Source organism: Bubalus bubalis, chromosome 3 (genome assembly GCF_019923935.1).
Source record: "Bubalus bubalis isolate 160015118507 breed Murrah chromosome 3, NDDB_SH_1, whole genome shotgun sequence".
Lineage (NCBI taxonomy): Eukaryota > Metazoa > Chordata > Mammalia > Artiodactyla > Bovidae > Bubalus > Bubalus bubalis.
The window spans coordinates 106,315,700-106,332,727 of NC_059159.1; the positions used below are offsets into that span (position 1 = coordinate 106,315,700).

Sequence of the window (17,028 nt, forward strand, 5' to 3'; positions counted from 1 at the left end):
TCCTCAGACACATGAAATGCTGCCCTAGAAATGCAGCTGTAATACCTGCTAACTCTTGGAAGAACACAGACAGAAAGGCAGCAAATGTTTCCTCATTCTTCCTGCTGACTTGGTCCCTCCTCTTCTAAACCATCCAGGGCTGAGAAAAGCTCCCAGTCATGACCTGAGCCAGGGCGCAGGGCTGGACTATGGAGGAAATGATTCAGTGCTATGCTGAACCCAGGATCAGCTGGAAGCGAGTGATTCCTTTTCTTGATTCATTCTTATTTATTGCAACATGCAATTTGAAGGCTAAAAACACTCCCATTTGTAAACCACAGACCCAAACCTTTTTTTTTTTCTTCTTCATAGTTCCTTAAAAATTTTATCCCAACTGGATCATATGACTTTCAAAGACACAGAATTAGTTCCCAAACAAGTGCATTCTGTTTTAGGGGGATAATGTTTTTAAGTGATGTTTTGTTTCTGTTTTAAAAATCTAGTAAGAATCATCTGTCCCTCTAACAGTTTAAATTCATCACCTAAAAAAAGAGAGAGAAAAAGTCCTTTTAAATCTGTTCTTCACCTGTGTGCCTAAGTACACTGGGTAAATGTGACTGATTCTAGTGGAATAAGATTGACTGAACTCTACAGGGCAAACAAGCAAAGCCAGTTCTAAACAGTAAAATGGAGATTAACAAAGATTAAGGATGACTCTAAAGGGCCCGTTTTAAAGAATTTAAAACAGAGGACAGCTATGAGGAGAGAGGCAGTTTTACAAGAATCCCCTGGATCTGCAGTGTCTAACTGGTTCACCTTAGTGCTGGCACACATCTCACCGCACTCCACTTAACACCTTACTCCACCCTCTGCTCCATCTGGTACTGAATGCTTTAAAAGTGACACTTTTTGAAACAGACATTTTCCTGTGTGAAGCTACAAAGATCAAACTTTTTAAGATGACGTGGGACTCACCTGGGCTTGTTTTACACCAAATAAACTGATTCAAAGAGAAATAACAAACTAATAAAGAACAAAGTTTCAAGTGCCAGATACTTTGAAATAGAGGATCAAAAAAATTCCAAATTATTTTATCCAACAACACCTACATTTAGACTAATTTCCCCCTTGTCTCTGGACTTCATAATTTATTGAGGTATTTACATACCATAAAATTCACCCATGTTAAGTGTACAGTTTTTGATGAGTTTTAGTTAATATATACAGTTATTTACCCATCTCCACAATTCAGTTTTAGAAAACATTCATCATCCTAAAATTTCCTTAGGCTTGTTTTATCATTTAGAAGTGAAAATTTCTCCTCTGTGCTTCTGAAAAAATTTTGTTATTATTTAGTTACATTATATATTCCAAACTAAGTATTAATATCAAAAGACTTGTTCTTAAGAATTAAACTGAGGAAGACAAAAGCATCTGAATGCAGTATTCCTTTCCCGGAAGGAAAAAAATTTGGCTAGATTTTTATTTTATAAATATTGTGTTCTGGTAAGAACAGAGCTTATTCTGGAAAGCAGTTGAATATAATTATTTTGTCTGTGTGCTTCTATGAAGCTGAGGTCTAACAGAAAAAGTCACTGTATGCAAATAAACGTCTAGTTCTTTATCAAGGGCAATTTGGGTGGTGGCTCAGATGGTAAAGCATCTGCCCACAATGCGGGAGACCTGGGTTCAATTCCTGGGTCGGGAAGATCCCCTGGAGAAGGAAATGGCAACCTACTCCAGTACTCTTGCCTAGATAATTCCATGGATGGAGGAGCCTGGTGGGCTATAGTCCACGGAGTTGCAAAGGGTCAGAGACGACTGGGCAACTTCACTTTCACTTTATCAAGGATGACACAGGTTGGGATGCGAGAAGAATTAAAAATAGGAGCTCCTTCTGCCTGAAAAGCATCAGTCACAAAGGTTCCCACTGTCGGGAGGAAGACACACCTGTCTGTCTCTACTCTCCCTTAATTTATATACAAAAGAAGCCACTGAATGTGACCTGGGAGGATGAAAATGTACTCAGGGTTTTTCCTCTGATAGTTGGGCAGTAGCTAGCAAAAGTGACTCCCTGTGAGATGGGAAATGGGCTGCAGACAAAGGTTTCTGTGACACCATGCTGGCGGGCAGTGTCCCAATGGTCCTTCTCCCTGGATGGTGGTGCAGGATGGTAGCCAAGCGTATCTGTACCCACAGTACTTCTGATGCTTATGTAATAGGCTAACTGCATCAAGACTCTTCTCCCCAGAGAGCCTGACCACTAGTCTAGAGATAAAACCAAAGCTAAATGAACTACTGAGTAGTAACAGTGGATTACCTTTTGGACAACTTAAGGTGAGTATTTCCTGACACAGCCTGAATTCACCTTCCTCCCCTAGTGTGTTCCTTTTCTCCTTGTTACCAACTTCTTAACCCTTTGAGTCTCAAAGACAAAGCACAAATGCGCGTGAATTGTCAGTTTCATAAAGCCCTCCTTACACGCATCCTTCCTCACTGTACAGCACTGTTCCAAGGGCTTGGTACATCTATGAACTCATCTCATCTTCAAGACAACCCTATGAGGCAGCTTATGTCATCCATGCTGCTACTCCACTGATACATTAATATGACACAGTACTGGACAGCGATGCACTCTTCCCTGTAGCCCTGAGAGGGCAAAGAATAGTGTGTTGGGGGGGAGGGAGCTGACATTTCCGAAGGGTGGGGAAGAGGAAGAACATGCTACTTCTACACTTTTGCTTGTTCCCTCCTCTTCTGGTGTGTCACCACCCGCTTCTCAATTTGTGCAGAAAAAATTCTCCCAGTTTGCAAAGACCAACTAAATAAGGTATCAGTTCTGTTGGAAGCTGTCCCTTATCCTAATGTGGGGTCACCTCTTCCATTCAGGCTTTCAGTGAAGCGTGCTTTCTCCTCTATATGATTCATGCACACATCTGACATCCCTACAAACTTATGGGAGCCTCTGTCTTCTTCATTCAACCAGTGTTGTGCCCCCGGCACTGCAGGTGCCCAGGGCCCATTTGCTCAATGTGATTCCTTCCAGAGGAGCCACACTTGAAGTGTTTGTTTCCTTTTAAAGAACTGTATGATAATGTCAAGGACTCTGAGCCCATGCCCTCATTTCACAGCTGAAGTAAGACTCTGGGCCAGGGGGGGCGACAATGCTAACATCAACTCTGCCAATCAAGGGGAAGTGCCAAGGCTGGAAGCTGTCAGACTGGACACCCACCATGCCTCAAGTTTGCCACCCTGCTGCACAGTGAAAGCACCTGGGGCTGTTTCCAAAAATGCTGAGTTGTCCCCCCATCTCCACCCCGATGAATCAGAATCCCCAGGGTGGGGCCAGGGGGATTAGCAGTTTAGAAGCTTCACAGAGGAGTCTATGCCATGGCCAGGGATGAGAACCTCAGCTGTGAATTTTGCAGCTCTTAAGTGTGTCCTTCATCTTGGCTTAAAGGAAGCCGACAGCCAAAATGGGGGCAGCCCCTTAAGTAATTCAAGTAGCCTCAGTGTCAGATCACAAGTTCAAAAACCTTTAGCATCCAGGTTAACAATGGAAAGGAAGGAGTTTGGAGGGGTTTGGGAGAGACTAGAAGGCACGTGTCTTCTCCAGTTGACTATGGCCGTGTGGAAGTATACACTCGTGATCCAGAAAGACGTTTCAAGAGTTGAAGAAACTGGAATTTTTATATGAAATTATTTAATGTAAAAATCTTGGCCATTAATTCAGATTAAAACAAGACCTTGGGTTTGTCAAATAGAATGCACTCCCAAGCCTCAGTTTAATACCAAGCAAGGACTTCACCATATCCATTTGGGATCCAATCTCATCCTGTTTCTGTCCCTTTCCTTTTCCCATTTTCCAGGTGGCCAACTGTTTTCCCCTTCTCATTTCAAACTGCTAGAGTCCTTGTTGAAACACATTGAATACAAAGACAACAACCAAAACAAGAGCCTAGGATTCCTACTGCCATTTCTCTCACAGGTAATCTTAATGTGCAAAAAGACCTATAAGTCTTTATCCTAAAAAGAGACAGGTTGATAGCAAGGTGCTCTGCTATCATGCTCGTGGAGGGCCTGCATTATTTCTGCTATATTTGAGACTTCCCCTCAACCCCTAAAGAATTCAAATACCTTGTTATGCTGTGTAATCCTTTTCCTGCCAGACTGGTGAAGGGATGTAACACTAAAACCTGGGTGTCTAAGAGAACTGCAATGACTGAGAAAGTGTATGCAGTTCCTTTCCTCATCACCAAGGCTCCTTCTCCACCCACCTCCATCTTAGCCTGAGGGGGCTGACAGGACCTGAAGGGGATTACAAGGTTAGGACAGGTCTAGCAAGGACTTACAGCTCTTTCTCATCATAGGTGTGGACAGCATTGGGTGTTGGAAGAGGACTCCTCCTTTAGCTGCCTGGATTAGAAGGATCTGCATTTAAAACTTATTATCAGGGAGATTTTCCAAGGAGAGGCCACAATCAACATGAAAAGGGTGTGCCCCAGCGGAGGTGTGTGATTCCAGTTGGGAAAGTGAAATTAGGAAGAGGACGCTATGTATGATGGGCCTAATCTAAAAGACCAAAAAAGGATCTTGTCTTTGTTAAACCTGACCTAACAAAGTGCATTTCCCCAAACACATTTAAGGCTTAAATCTGGAGTCACACTGAATTTCTACACGTTAGGCTTTCTTTATGGTCTGGGTTGCTTCATGATTATTAATTTCATCAAATTTAAACTAGAGACTTTCTCACAATATATTTTCTTCCAAGGTTTGAAATCAACATTTTAAAAAGCCAAATGACATAATGAACTGGGGCTTGAAATAAAAGATTTAAAACTTTAAATGAAATTACCACAGAGACTATAAAGGCTGTAAAATGATGAAGCAGCAAGGACAGTTTATTTTTGTCCATCTAAAAGAGGTGATAGATCTGCAGAGACCTTTTCCAAAAAACTGCGGGTGAGAAAGAAGGTAGACCAATGGCCATACTCCCACCTTAGAGGTTACCAGCTCAGGTTCTCATCCAATTTCAACCAGTCCACCAAACCGGAGCAGCTAATAAGCAAAAGGAATTGATTGGAGCCCCTCCTCACTCTGGTTGGATTGTTAACAGAGAAAGAAACAGAGAGGTCAAGGAAGCTAGAAAAAGCTTCCCAAACAGCCTCTGACAATATTCCTCTCTGGATGACCACGTCATACCTGAACCCAAGGCATTTAACAGACGATACCATTTTAAGCCTACCTTAGGGGACACGATGAAGAAAATGAAGATACTATTAACTTTCACTTAGATGTGAGGTATGGGGAGGAAGAATGCAAGTTAGTATGTATGACACAGTGAAAGCCACCTGTTCATGACAGGGAACTACCCAGGTGAACAAGCTGGGAGAAGATTGCCCAGCATATGACAAGTTAAGAATGGCAACTGGAAGGGCTCAACTTCACCTCACAGATTCCTAAGCAGGCACTGTACCTGTATCTTACTATTAGCTGCCCAGTGTTAAGGCAGCACCAAGGAGGTGAGCTGTAAACCTTTGGTGGTTGAACATTGGCTATTTTGGGTATAATGCAAGACACGATGGGCATATCATCATACCAAGATGAAGATGACATGAATCCTGCCTCTTAAGACCTCAAAGGTACAGATTAGTGAGACACAACCACAACTCTTAAATAAAAGAGAGTGATGGCGACTATTTAACAGGATACAAACCTCTCCAGAAATAAAGAAGAGGAAGGGGTGAATTCACATTGGGAGTATCTGAGGACACTTATTGGAAGAGGTGAGACAGAAAGCAGGACTTGAAGCATAAAAAGGGTTCATATGAACAAATATGAGAAAGACAGCCAGGTCAAAAGAACAGTGCTTTGCGTAACTCCATTAAGAGGGGAACAGGGTAGGTAGCAGCTGGGATGGCAGAAAAGCCTCTGCTTCTTTCACATGACTTTGGACGGAGCTATTCTCTTACTACCTGGAGTCAGAGAGGCCTGGGAAGGCCAACCGTGATTTCTGCAGGCACCATGACTGAAGAAACAGAAATAGACTATGACTTGTCAAAATAGGACTTCCCTGGTGGCTCAGATGGTAAAGCATCTGTCTACAATGTGAGAGACCTGGGTTCGATCCCTGGGTTGGGAAGATTACCTGGAGAAGGAAATGGCAACCCACTCCAGTACTCTTGCCTTGAAAATCCCATGGACGGAGGAGCTTGCTGCAGGCTACTATCCATGGGGTGGCAAAGGGTCGGGAACGACTGAGCAACTTCACTTTCTTTCACTTTGTCAAAATAAGGCCAAACACAAAGGCTCTGAGTGCAGAGCAGAAAACAGAGATTAAAGTTACTGAAAGCTAAAATATTTGGAGAGACAGAAAAAATAACAAAAGTATTAGAAAACTCAAAGATCCTTAATCTTGCCAGCTATCCTTAATAAAACAAAATCACAAAGTAGTGAGAATAAGGCAAAAGATAGACCAACTTTCACAGAACCTCAGTGTTGGTCCTTACACAAAGAAGGGAAACAGGTGCCCTCTGCCAAGTGTATTTCTGTATAGTGATACAAAAGTGAGCTATTGAATGAATGAACTGACTGAACTTTGTATCATTCTTTCCAGTAATTCCCAAACCATACCATGTTCATTTCAATTGACCATGATTTGGAAAGCCTACCTTTTCATCATCAAAGTGTATAGAGGACAGAAAACCAAAGGATAATACCCTAGAGGAAAAGCCTCCAGATCTAAGCCCCCTTTACCTTTCTGGAAACTTTTCTGTCTTGGATTTCTTCGTTTAAAATCAGTATCCTGGGGTGGTGTAAGTTCCAGAGGCTGTTTTCTAGTGCCCAAATTAATGTCGGAGCACCACCTTCAGAGAATCCGCAGCTCGTTATATCAGCACGTACAAGGCAATACTCATAATTACTGGGATTCCTTACAGGACAGGATGACAGGTAACCGACCACAGAGCTAATGATGGGATATGACCATTTCCCTTCACACTGCCAAACAGCTGTCTCTGTGCCAGAGCTGAAAGCTGTGTAAAGTGTGGTGCTAATGGAAAAATCTGGTGGCACAGGGCTTCAGAATTTTGCAATCTTTTCCTGTAAGCTGCATTGTTGGAATGGTTTGACATGAGAACCATTCCCTCCTCCCTGACTGGCCTATGGACTTCCAGGTCTCCACCCTGCCGTGCTATAAAAATCAGTGTATCATCCGGCTGACTCACTACCTGAAGAGGCGGAGTACTGGCTAGGGGACATGCCGCATGAAGCCAGTAGGTACTTCAACCTGCGCCTCCGGGTCATGGGAAGACAAATCAGTCTTTGTTTCACGGTGGGAGGAAACATACCAAATGGGCCGCCTCAAAAAACATTTCCAGGGGGTGGTCCTGATTTGAATGAAGCATCCTGGTCAATCAGTCTGAAATGCTAGGGAAAAGGAAAGTTTCTTGGTGGATACTCTCTCTGAGTATCCACCAAGATGAGGAGGACACTGATGAGAAGGACAGAGAGCAGAGGGAGAGTGAACTTTTAATGTTTTAGTTAGAAGACTGTAAGAACTGATGTGTGTGACTAAGGCTTTAAAGATATTAAGCAGCCGGGCTTATGAATTATTAGAAATATCCCCTCTGTCACTCACTTATATTTCTAATCTAGGAATATTCTCCACTTTTCTTTCAGGAGACTCTTAAATGTGCCTGCTGTATAGAACACTTGAAATGCCTTCAGCTAACATGTTGATGCAAGAAAAAGGGGACTCAGAAATTTTGGTAGTACAAGCTGAATCAATGTTTTCACAAAGTTATTTGCAAAGTTGATGGAACTTACCAACTAAACCAAATATTGTCAGACTAAATTCAAAAAATCCCATGACTAGCACTTGATTCTATCTAACAGAGATCATGTCCAAAATGCATAGGATACCTTGGAGAGAGAACTGTTCCCATCAGATAAAACCACAAAAAAGGAACTAAAATAAATTTAGGACTTGTGACTAATAAAAAGAGCTATAAATAATAAAACTGCTTTCATAAACCATTACTCTAGCATCAGCTCCTCTAAATAAAGGTTTATATGATGAAATGTAGTCATGTCCACAACCTCTTATCCAGCTGATAGAAATGTCACAAACTACTCAAATCTGGCTTGTCACAAACAAGACAGTGTAAGAGTACAAAGATTTAACTTTCAGAATACGAACAAATCACATGAATCCAACAATTTGTTTCTTGGCCCAGTTCTTCCTTATGTCTATAGTTCTGCTTTTCATCCTGTTGGTTAGAAAAGCCTTCTAATATTATAGAATATTATTTAATCTTCATTTTTAGCCATGGCTTGCTCCAAGAACTACTAGGATTAGAAATCTGGTCTCTATTTTAAAAGATCCTCAAAACAGCTACATACTTATTTTTAAGCTGTGAGATCACTCATCCATATAGAATGGCCAGATGAGATCACTGATGCTATATATACTAATGGGCTGCATATTTCAAACACTTCTCTTGTTTTCAGCCTTAATAAAGAACTGCAACCCAAAAGCAAAACCAGGCTTATCCTCTAAAACATGAACATACTTTTCCTAAAGCATATGGAAATGAGTAAATCAGTTATAGCACACTCCAAAAATATCTAACAGGGCAGCCAAGACAGGAAAAACAGAATCATCACTTTTATTGGACTTAGAACTTCTACAACTGTTTGAATGAATTGTATCAAGGCTCATTTGCCGGTTGGATCTTCTTTGAGGTTTTTATTAGAGAAGTCCACTCAATGCCATTTTAAAATACACTGCCAGAAAAGAGCAAGAATGCATTATTTCTGTGAATGTGAGAACACCACTAATTATTTTTCATGCCAGATAAAATTAAACAGCCTTTGACAGAAAAGGTCCCCAAAGCAGAAAGTGAGCTTTAGTCACTCATTTCCCTCCGAGCGCATTCAAACCTTTCTTAGAAATTACACAAAGAAGATGAACAAGAATTATCCCGGACACAGGAAGAAGGAGGGCTCAACTAGCCCACTCAAAGTTCTTCCAGAAAGAGGGGAAGTATATAATCAGAAACAAATGCCGATACTCACGATGAGAAGCTGGCAGATGAGCAGGGCACAGAATATTCAAATCCCCGTAGACGGGCTGTTGTAATCCTGTGCCTCCCTATGCAATCTCCAAAAGATAGCAAGAGCTCAAGTTCTTAACATAGCGAAAACTCCCTGTTGGGATTTTGTGCTTTTTTCTTTCTTGCTGGCACCCATGGAGCACCTGGGCAGAAATCGACAACGGAAGGGTACCTTTGCTCAAGACCTAGGACTAGCAGGAGCCCGAATTCTATTCTTCCTACACCCAAGTAGGCTGGTACTTGCTGGGAGATAAGTCATCCTTCCTTGGCTTAACTGGAGAGCTAATCGCCTGTCTGAAATCTGATGCTTAACCCATTATGACTCGCTCACGGTTTGAAGCAAAAATCTTATAAGGTAAAGCTGGCTACAGCTTAAGACCAAAGCCTTGAAAGTTTATAAAACAGGCAAGCCCTGACAAGGGAGGGACTCTTCAGAGTCTCTTTGGGGCAAGATGAATTCTGGGGTTATGATTAACCAGAAAGTAAGACTCTAAAACCCAGGGTCTGTGTTTGTAGGTGGTCTTGGCATTTTAACACTTACGAAATTCAAATGTAAATACTTCTTACTTAAAAAAATAACTATCTTCCCAAATGCCATCACTATAAGAAAATAAATTATTTCACTTAGAAATTCAGTGTGGAATTAGCCTTCAGTTAACTAACAACTAACAGTTTAATTTGAAGTCGAAATGATAATCTAATTAAATTCAGTTATTAAACACATCAAATAAAGGGTGAAACTGCATGAGGTACTAAATATACGAATATAATAAATATATAAATATATATATATATATGTATAGTATTAGAATACACTTGTTCATTTGGCTCTATAGAACAATCACACTAAGGAAAAAAAATGACCCCTGTCAGGACAGACATGTTATTTATAATCATTCTACTTTTGGGTTTTATGTAGTTTTTTGAAATATATACTTTCCCATTGATCTGTTTAATTAGATCTTCATAGATACTACACTTCTGATTTTTAATGTCAACAGAATGCCTCAAACAAAGAAAAATGACTCTCTACTTTCAATTTCTGGGTTAGCCATGGGGGCAAGTCATGTTTTGCCATCTGAACATAAAAGGGAGATTGAACAGAAGAGATCAAAATCCTGGCTAGCTCTTACATATGTTTTTATGTTGGGCAATTCTGTTACCCTCTCAGCTCTTCTGATAACCACTGAACATATCACTTAAGGGAAAATGCATTTAATCCTCTTGCAGATTACATCAGGAGACCCTGGAAGGTCAAGAAGGGTACCCACAAATTAAAGCAGCCCCAGTTTCTCTTCGGCTCACCCTCTGTCTTTGGTATAATACAAACACAGAGGTCAGGCCTGACTCACCACCACAAACACACCACCTCTGCCATGCTCTGCGACATTCTTTACAGACGGTCTCAGAAACACCAGTGCCCCTCCAGCCAGACCAGTCAGTGCAAATCGGTCTTGTTCTTGACAAACAGCATTCATATCCCTGCTGTCAGGTTCATCACAGTGGGCTCAGAGTTCTGTTTGAGAAATGCTCCTGCCCAGAAAAAATATTTACACAACGGAGAGTAGGCTAAACTGCACCACAGCCGTCTGCCTTCTCTGCCACGAGACTTTGACTCTCTCTGATTGACCAGGTCTTATCTGTGGCCTTTGTACCTCATTTAACATCAGCATGGAGACAAAACTTGGAGCCAAATAACTGATGAGGTAACAAGATTTTATGAAAGTTATTTAAACATTTTAAATTAAATATTTTTATGAAAGTTATTTAATTTAAAATGACAAACAAATGGTTAATGCAGTTCAGTAAGTATATTGAATGAGTAAATATGTATCTGTCTGGGAAAATATACATATGTTTAGGCTGTGAAAGAGAATAGCAAGAGGGGAGAAACTGTAATAGATTAGCAAAGGCAAGTATTAGAAAAAATACAAATGGTGATGGCAAGCATAAAAAGTCATCCACTAAGGCTCATATACCTATTTCATTTAACTGTCAGACACAAGACAATAATTCAGTTCTTTCCCCAACATCCCAGCATCTGACAGAGCCTGGCGCATGGCACCTGAGCAGGTGTTTATTAGATCATGACAGAGATAGCAGGACAAGGAGGATGGTGATTTCTCCTGACTTCTGACCAGCACTTAACATCTTAAAAAGTGTTTTGACGGTTATTGTTTTATTTTTTCTTCATGACAATCCTGTAAAGAAGGTAGGACAAGTATTATTATCTTTATCTGACAAATGAGCCACTTGTTATTTGGCTTCTAAAGAGACTCTAAACTCTAATTAAAGTTTCACAACATTAATTAGTGTTTACAGAGGCATCAATCAGTACACTGTTTACAACACGATGGGAAAACTTGGGAAAAAGCAGACTGTCCCTATCCCTAAATTCTGCAGAAATACACCAATTTTTCTAACCAATGACTCCCATTTACTTCCTACTTGGCTATAAAGAAAGAGAACAGTTAGTCATGAGCAATTTATGATGTTCATACCTCATTACATTAACAAATGACATTAGTGTACTCTTAGTAATACCATAATAAAATACTTTAAATTAATGAAAACAAAACTGGACCAATCAACAGAAGTAGGATGAAGGATCTGGTGAAAAAGACATAAAATTATGACAAACAATTGATAATGAAGGGGTGGGCGGTAAGAAGGAAGATGAAATCTGGAAGGGCTTTACAAGTAAGTTTGCCAGGTTTAGCAAATAAGAGGACACCCACTTAAATCTGAATTTCAGATAAACAAAGGGTTCTTTAATAATGTAGGAATGACTCTCTTTTATCTGGATACTCTGTTCCCAAGGAGACTTCAACTTCCACTAGAATGTAAGATTCCTAAAGGCAGGGGTTTCTGCATATTTTGTTCCCTGCTCTATCCCCAGGGCTCAGAACAATGTTTGGCACATTTTAAGTGCTCAATACATGCCATGTACTGGTAAAGTGTATTTCTTAGGCTTAGATGGTATGTACACGAGTGCCTGTTATATAACCTTTACATTAATTTTTTATGTCTGAAATGTACAGTAATACCTTTTACAAGTTACAGTATTAATTAACCACTCTTATAAGGGGGAGGGGGTTGGGGGATGGAGTGGGAGTTTGGCACAAGTAGATGCAAACTATTATATATAGACTAGATAAACAAGGTCCTGCTGTATAGCACAGGGAATTATAGTTAATATCCTATGATAAATCATAATGGAAAAGAATATAAAAAAAAGAATGTACCTATAGGTATAACTGAATCATTTTGCTGTACCAGAAATTAACATTGTAAATAAACTATGTGTTAGTTGCTCGGTAATATCTGACTCTGTGCAACCCCATGGACCTTAGCCCACCAGGCTCCTCTGTCCATGGGATTTCCCAGGCAAGAATATTGGAGTGGGTTGGCATTCCCTTCTCCAGGGGATCTTCTCAACCCAGGAATCAAACCTGGGTCTCCTGCAGTACAGGCAGATTCTTTGCCATCTGAGTCACTAGGGAAGCCTACTTCAATTTTTAAAAAATCAATGCTTTTTACCCAATCTAACTGAAGGACTCAGTGGGGAATGAGAGTGTAAAATGGCTTGTGAATGGTCCCTTATCCAATTTAAACTCTATACAGGGACGTGAACATGGGATAATCAGTCTTCAGGTGTGTCTTGCCGCAAGGGCACAGTGTAACCAGGTTGTGCTTTTCTCAGTTGTCTTCTTTTGCATCTGCTACATTCCTCAGACCATGAAAAGTGTTTCTTTTGCCAGTGTTCTGACTCCATCGTCACATGGGATTTCTGCTCATGTTCTGAGGAGCCCAAAGCAGTGATTTTTCAGGGGGAGGGGGTAGGAAGGGAGACCTCTTTGGGGTACAACACATCTAGGGGAAGTACAGTTTAAGAAAGCATATTTAATATTATCCTTTATTTTTGAAAACGAATAAAACATATATTTACTTCATACTTAACACTTCTACTAAACTATCCAAATAATGTAGTTTTTTCTCATGGGAAAGATCAGTCACCAGCCTTCTGTTCCAGGCACCTGTCTGCAATAACAAGTCATACCCTGACACGCCAGAAGTCACAAATCAGAGTTTTTCTTTGCTTTCAGACTCAGTCCTTAGACCTGTTAGGCAGGCTACCAAGTGAGGAAGGAAGGTTATAACTGTATCATCAGACTTTAAGAACAAAGGAAAAGTGATACTCCAAGACAAATCAAGTCGGAAAGGGATTTAGAGTCACTTGGGGTAAGTATCTAAACCCCTGAATATGGAATTCTGCCAGAGATACCAGAGGGTTTTGAAGAACAACTTCAAGCCCCCTTCCTCTGAATGTGTGAAAACAATTAGGAGCAGGAGAGGGAAAGGAGATGATAGCATCACAGGGGTATTGAAACCCACTCAAAACTCTCAAGAAACTTCAGTGTTTCAATTTCTGCCCTTATCAAATATTTGACTAGAGAAACAATAATCCTGACTTTTCTTTCTTCACTTAGGTAAGTTACTGAGCCTCTCTGTGCCATGACACAGGGGTAGCAGCGGTGGTGGTGGCAGTGATGATAACACATACTCTCACAGGACCGCAGTGATGATTAAGCATAATAATGCAGGCAAAGCATCTTGGGTACCATGGTAACACTAAGAGTTCATTAAACGTTAGGTATTATCATTCACATTATTGACAGCAATCCTGAGCAGAATCTATAAAAGTCCTGAGAAGTCGAGCAGCAGAAAGGACAGGAAGAAGAATGAACAGATTAAGATCAGTTGTTCCATAATTAACAATAGAGTTTATTTGGGTTTGATCTGGGGCAAGCTGTAGCATCTTGATAGAGGGGATGCTTGTAGCTGGGGTTGCTGACACAGAAAGTCTCATAGCAGGTGAGTGGGCCCATTTCAGAGGTGTCGTCCTCCTCCTCCTGATGTTTTACAGCTTATACAACACTTGTAGGCATGTTTCTGATGCTCTCATTGGTTCTAGCCCTGCAGGTTGACATACTGATGTTTTACACATGGAGAAATAGTCCTGCCCCATAATTCATGGTTAATGTAGGAGATGGGTCTCCTGACTCCAACCCTACATTCTCTCCATTACCAGCACACAGAGACAGCAGTGCGAGGACCTTGGACTCAAGTGCTCCACAAGAATTCCCACATATACAATTACTGCTCTCACACGTTCCACTATTTGGCAGACAACTTAAAAGAAGAATGAGCACTTGGAGTACCACTTTGGAGAGATTGTCATCTCCTGCCATATACAGTCTCATATACTTTTCTCAGTGTTTGTCCTACAAATTTCTCCAAAATCTTATATAAACAATACAAATTATAGATATGCAAGATATATAGGCTTCTAATATAATCAAGTAAGAATCAGAATACAAATCTTTATGATTCACAATATCTATAGCTTACTGTATATTTCTTTTTGGATAAGTTAAAGAATGAATATACCCTTCTCTTATCCCACTCCCCCACTGTTGGGCAAAATCAAACAAAAGCTGCTTGGGAGTGGATACTGCTGTTGCTGCTAAGTCACTTCAGTCGTGTCCGACTCTGTGCGACCCCATAGACGGCAGCCCACTAGGCTCCTCTGTCCCTGGGATTCTCCAGGCAAGAACACTGGAGTGGGTTGCCATTTCCTTCTCCAATGCATGAAAGTGAAAAGTGAAAGTGAAGTCGCTCAGTCGTGTCCGACTCTTTGTGACCCCATGGACTGCAGCCTACCAGGCTCCTCCGTCCATGCGATTTTCCAGGCAAGAGTACTGGAGTGGGTTGCCATTGCCTTCTCTGGGAATGGATACTAAGGATTGGTTTTAAGCATTCAGACTCGGCTCCTCTCTCATTGTTTGATCCTTCATAAAGAAGTGCAAGAGAAGTATACATTATTCTTGCATTAGCATTCAGGATTTTACATTTATCTTTTAACACTCCAATAGAGTTGCCTTAGATAATAATTTACCTAACTGATTTTTGTACATAAAAACTCTAAAGATAAAAGCAGATTCTGCAAGAGATTAAACAACAACAAAAACTTTAATGGACAGAAACTGCTTTGAAATTCTAGTTATCTAGGCAACTTATTATGATTTATCCATTATTTAAAAAGAAGCAACTTGGTCTGAGCAAAGACACATGCTAATGCACACACACATATACATACACACTACAGAACATGGAGTTACCTGAGGCACAGCCGTTAACCTTTGTGGTGTGAGCCATGCTGGCTTGAATCCAATGACAGATCCAGAAAGGAGTGAGGACTCATGCAAATTTTATGCATTAAGTTCCCAAATGCGTTCAACCTGAAACAATAAAGAGAGCCCCATCAAAATGGGTCATTTAAAAATATGTATAAACACTAAATCTTAGCCTTCTGTTTACAAAGATGACTGCCTATGGACAGAGCAAATCAGAAAAGCAGGGAGAGGCAGCCTGTGGAGCAAGGTGGTGACTGCCCTGTATCTGGCCACTGGATGTTTAGAGTGATGCACCCACAGATGCACCCATGGACAGGGACTGAAAGCAGGTCTCTAAACACAATACTTCTATGGGAGATAAAATAGGTTCTCCAGAAATGTGACTTTTTGAGGAAGGTGTCCTTCAAATATAAATATGTATCATTTCACAAACTATTTCTGGCTTTTAAACTTATCTTCTTTTCCAAATTTTGCTTCAACAGTTTCATTTTCTCAATTGCAATTTCAAAGCAGTTGTTGCACCAAATGTTCACATTTTTAAAAAAGATAAATTTCATGTGAATTCTCTTGTAAGATCTCAAGTTTTTCACTGATCCAGTCTTTTAAAACATAAATCTGATCCAGGCAGTCCTCATCTTAAAAAAAAAAAAAAAAAATCTGCTCTGTTCTGTTGGATAAACTTCAAATGACTTAGCATGACATGCAGTTTCAAAACATCAGGGTTTATGTTAGGCAACATATTTCTTATTTTATATTGATTTTCTACTTTAAAGTTAACTGAGATTACTACAAGACATTACAATCACAAAATTTAAAACAAAAAGAAAAAAAGCCCATTGCTCCAACCTTTGCTTCTGCAAAATACCTTTTGAAAAATATTGGTAAGGAAAGCAACAAAGGTACAGACAGGAATATTCCATTTCTTCCATTGTGCCCAAATTCTCACTCTAGACCAACAAAATCTGAAGAAATTGAGCTTAACAAATTCCAAGCTGAGAGATAAAGTGTAACTGAGAAACCTACATAAACTCTTCCAAACAGGAGAATTCTAAAATAATAACATATCCATATATCCTGTATCCTAATGCAGCTATTGATGTCATTTAAGAGCTTTTAATAATACAGTAAAGTACTCAAAGTATGTTGATTAAAAAAACTAGTCATAACCTATTTTGTTAAAAATACATATGTACATATTTATACATCTATTTAAAACAATTAGAAATAAACACACCAAAACAGTTATTGTGGTTGCCCTTCAGTGATGCAATTATCCATGATTTTAGCTCCTTCATTACTTTTGTAATAGTAATTATTTATAAAAGAGACATTAGATACTTCCTGTCAACTTGGTTTTGTTTGCTTTAAAATGAACTGGAGAAAGAAAAAAGCATTTTAAAATGCTATGAAAAAGGAAACTATCAAGCCACGGTCATGGAGATTATAAGAGGTCAGAAACATAAGTAAACACAAAGAAGGAAAGGGGAATGGGCTAACCCCTTTGATCACACAGGGTGAGAATTCCTTGCTGCTTAGCTGGGGATCTTTTCTTCACTGTCTGAATGGGTCTGCACTACGGTTCAACGCTGACTACTGTGAAAGCAGCTCAGTGCACTCGGAGGGACCTTCTACAGGCTGCTTCTGACAGGCGTGCTCCCGTGTGTGGCTTTTCCAGCTACAGTTGAGTACTGCTCAGCTTGCCCACAGAGACTCAATTCTCACTCTTCCACTGGGAG

The 17,028-nt window shown here is 40.2% G+C and overlaps 1 protein-coding gene across 3 annotated transcripts in view; it reads right to left on the reverse strand.

The window, feature by feature from the left end:
* Positions 1 to 17,028, reverse strand: part of KANK1 (KN motif and ankyrin repeat domains 1) — a 214,123-nt gene that overhangs the window by 45,551 nt on the left and 151,544 nt on the right. For 2 of the 3 annotated variants that reach the window (XM_044939922.2, XM_044939923.2), the window contains exon 3: positions 15,278 to 15,397. In XM_044939922.2, the coding sequence (XP_044795857.2) occupies positions 15,278 to 15,314 (37 nt within the window). In that variant the 5' untranslated portion in view covers positions 15,315 to 15,397. Of the gene's footprint in view, positions 1 to 10,447; positions 10,583 to 15,277; positions 15,398 to 17,028 lie in introns of those variants that run through there. The other variant, XM_044939925.2, reaches the window with a different exon arrangement.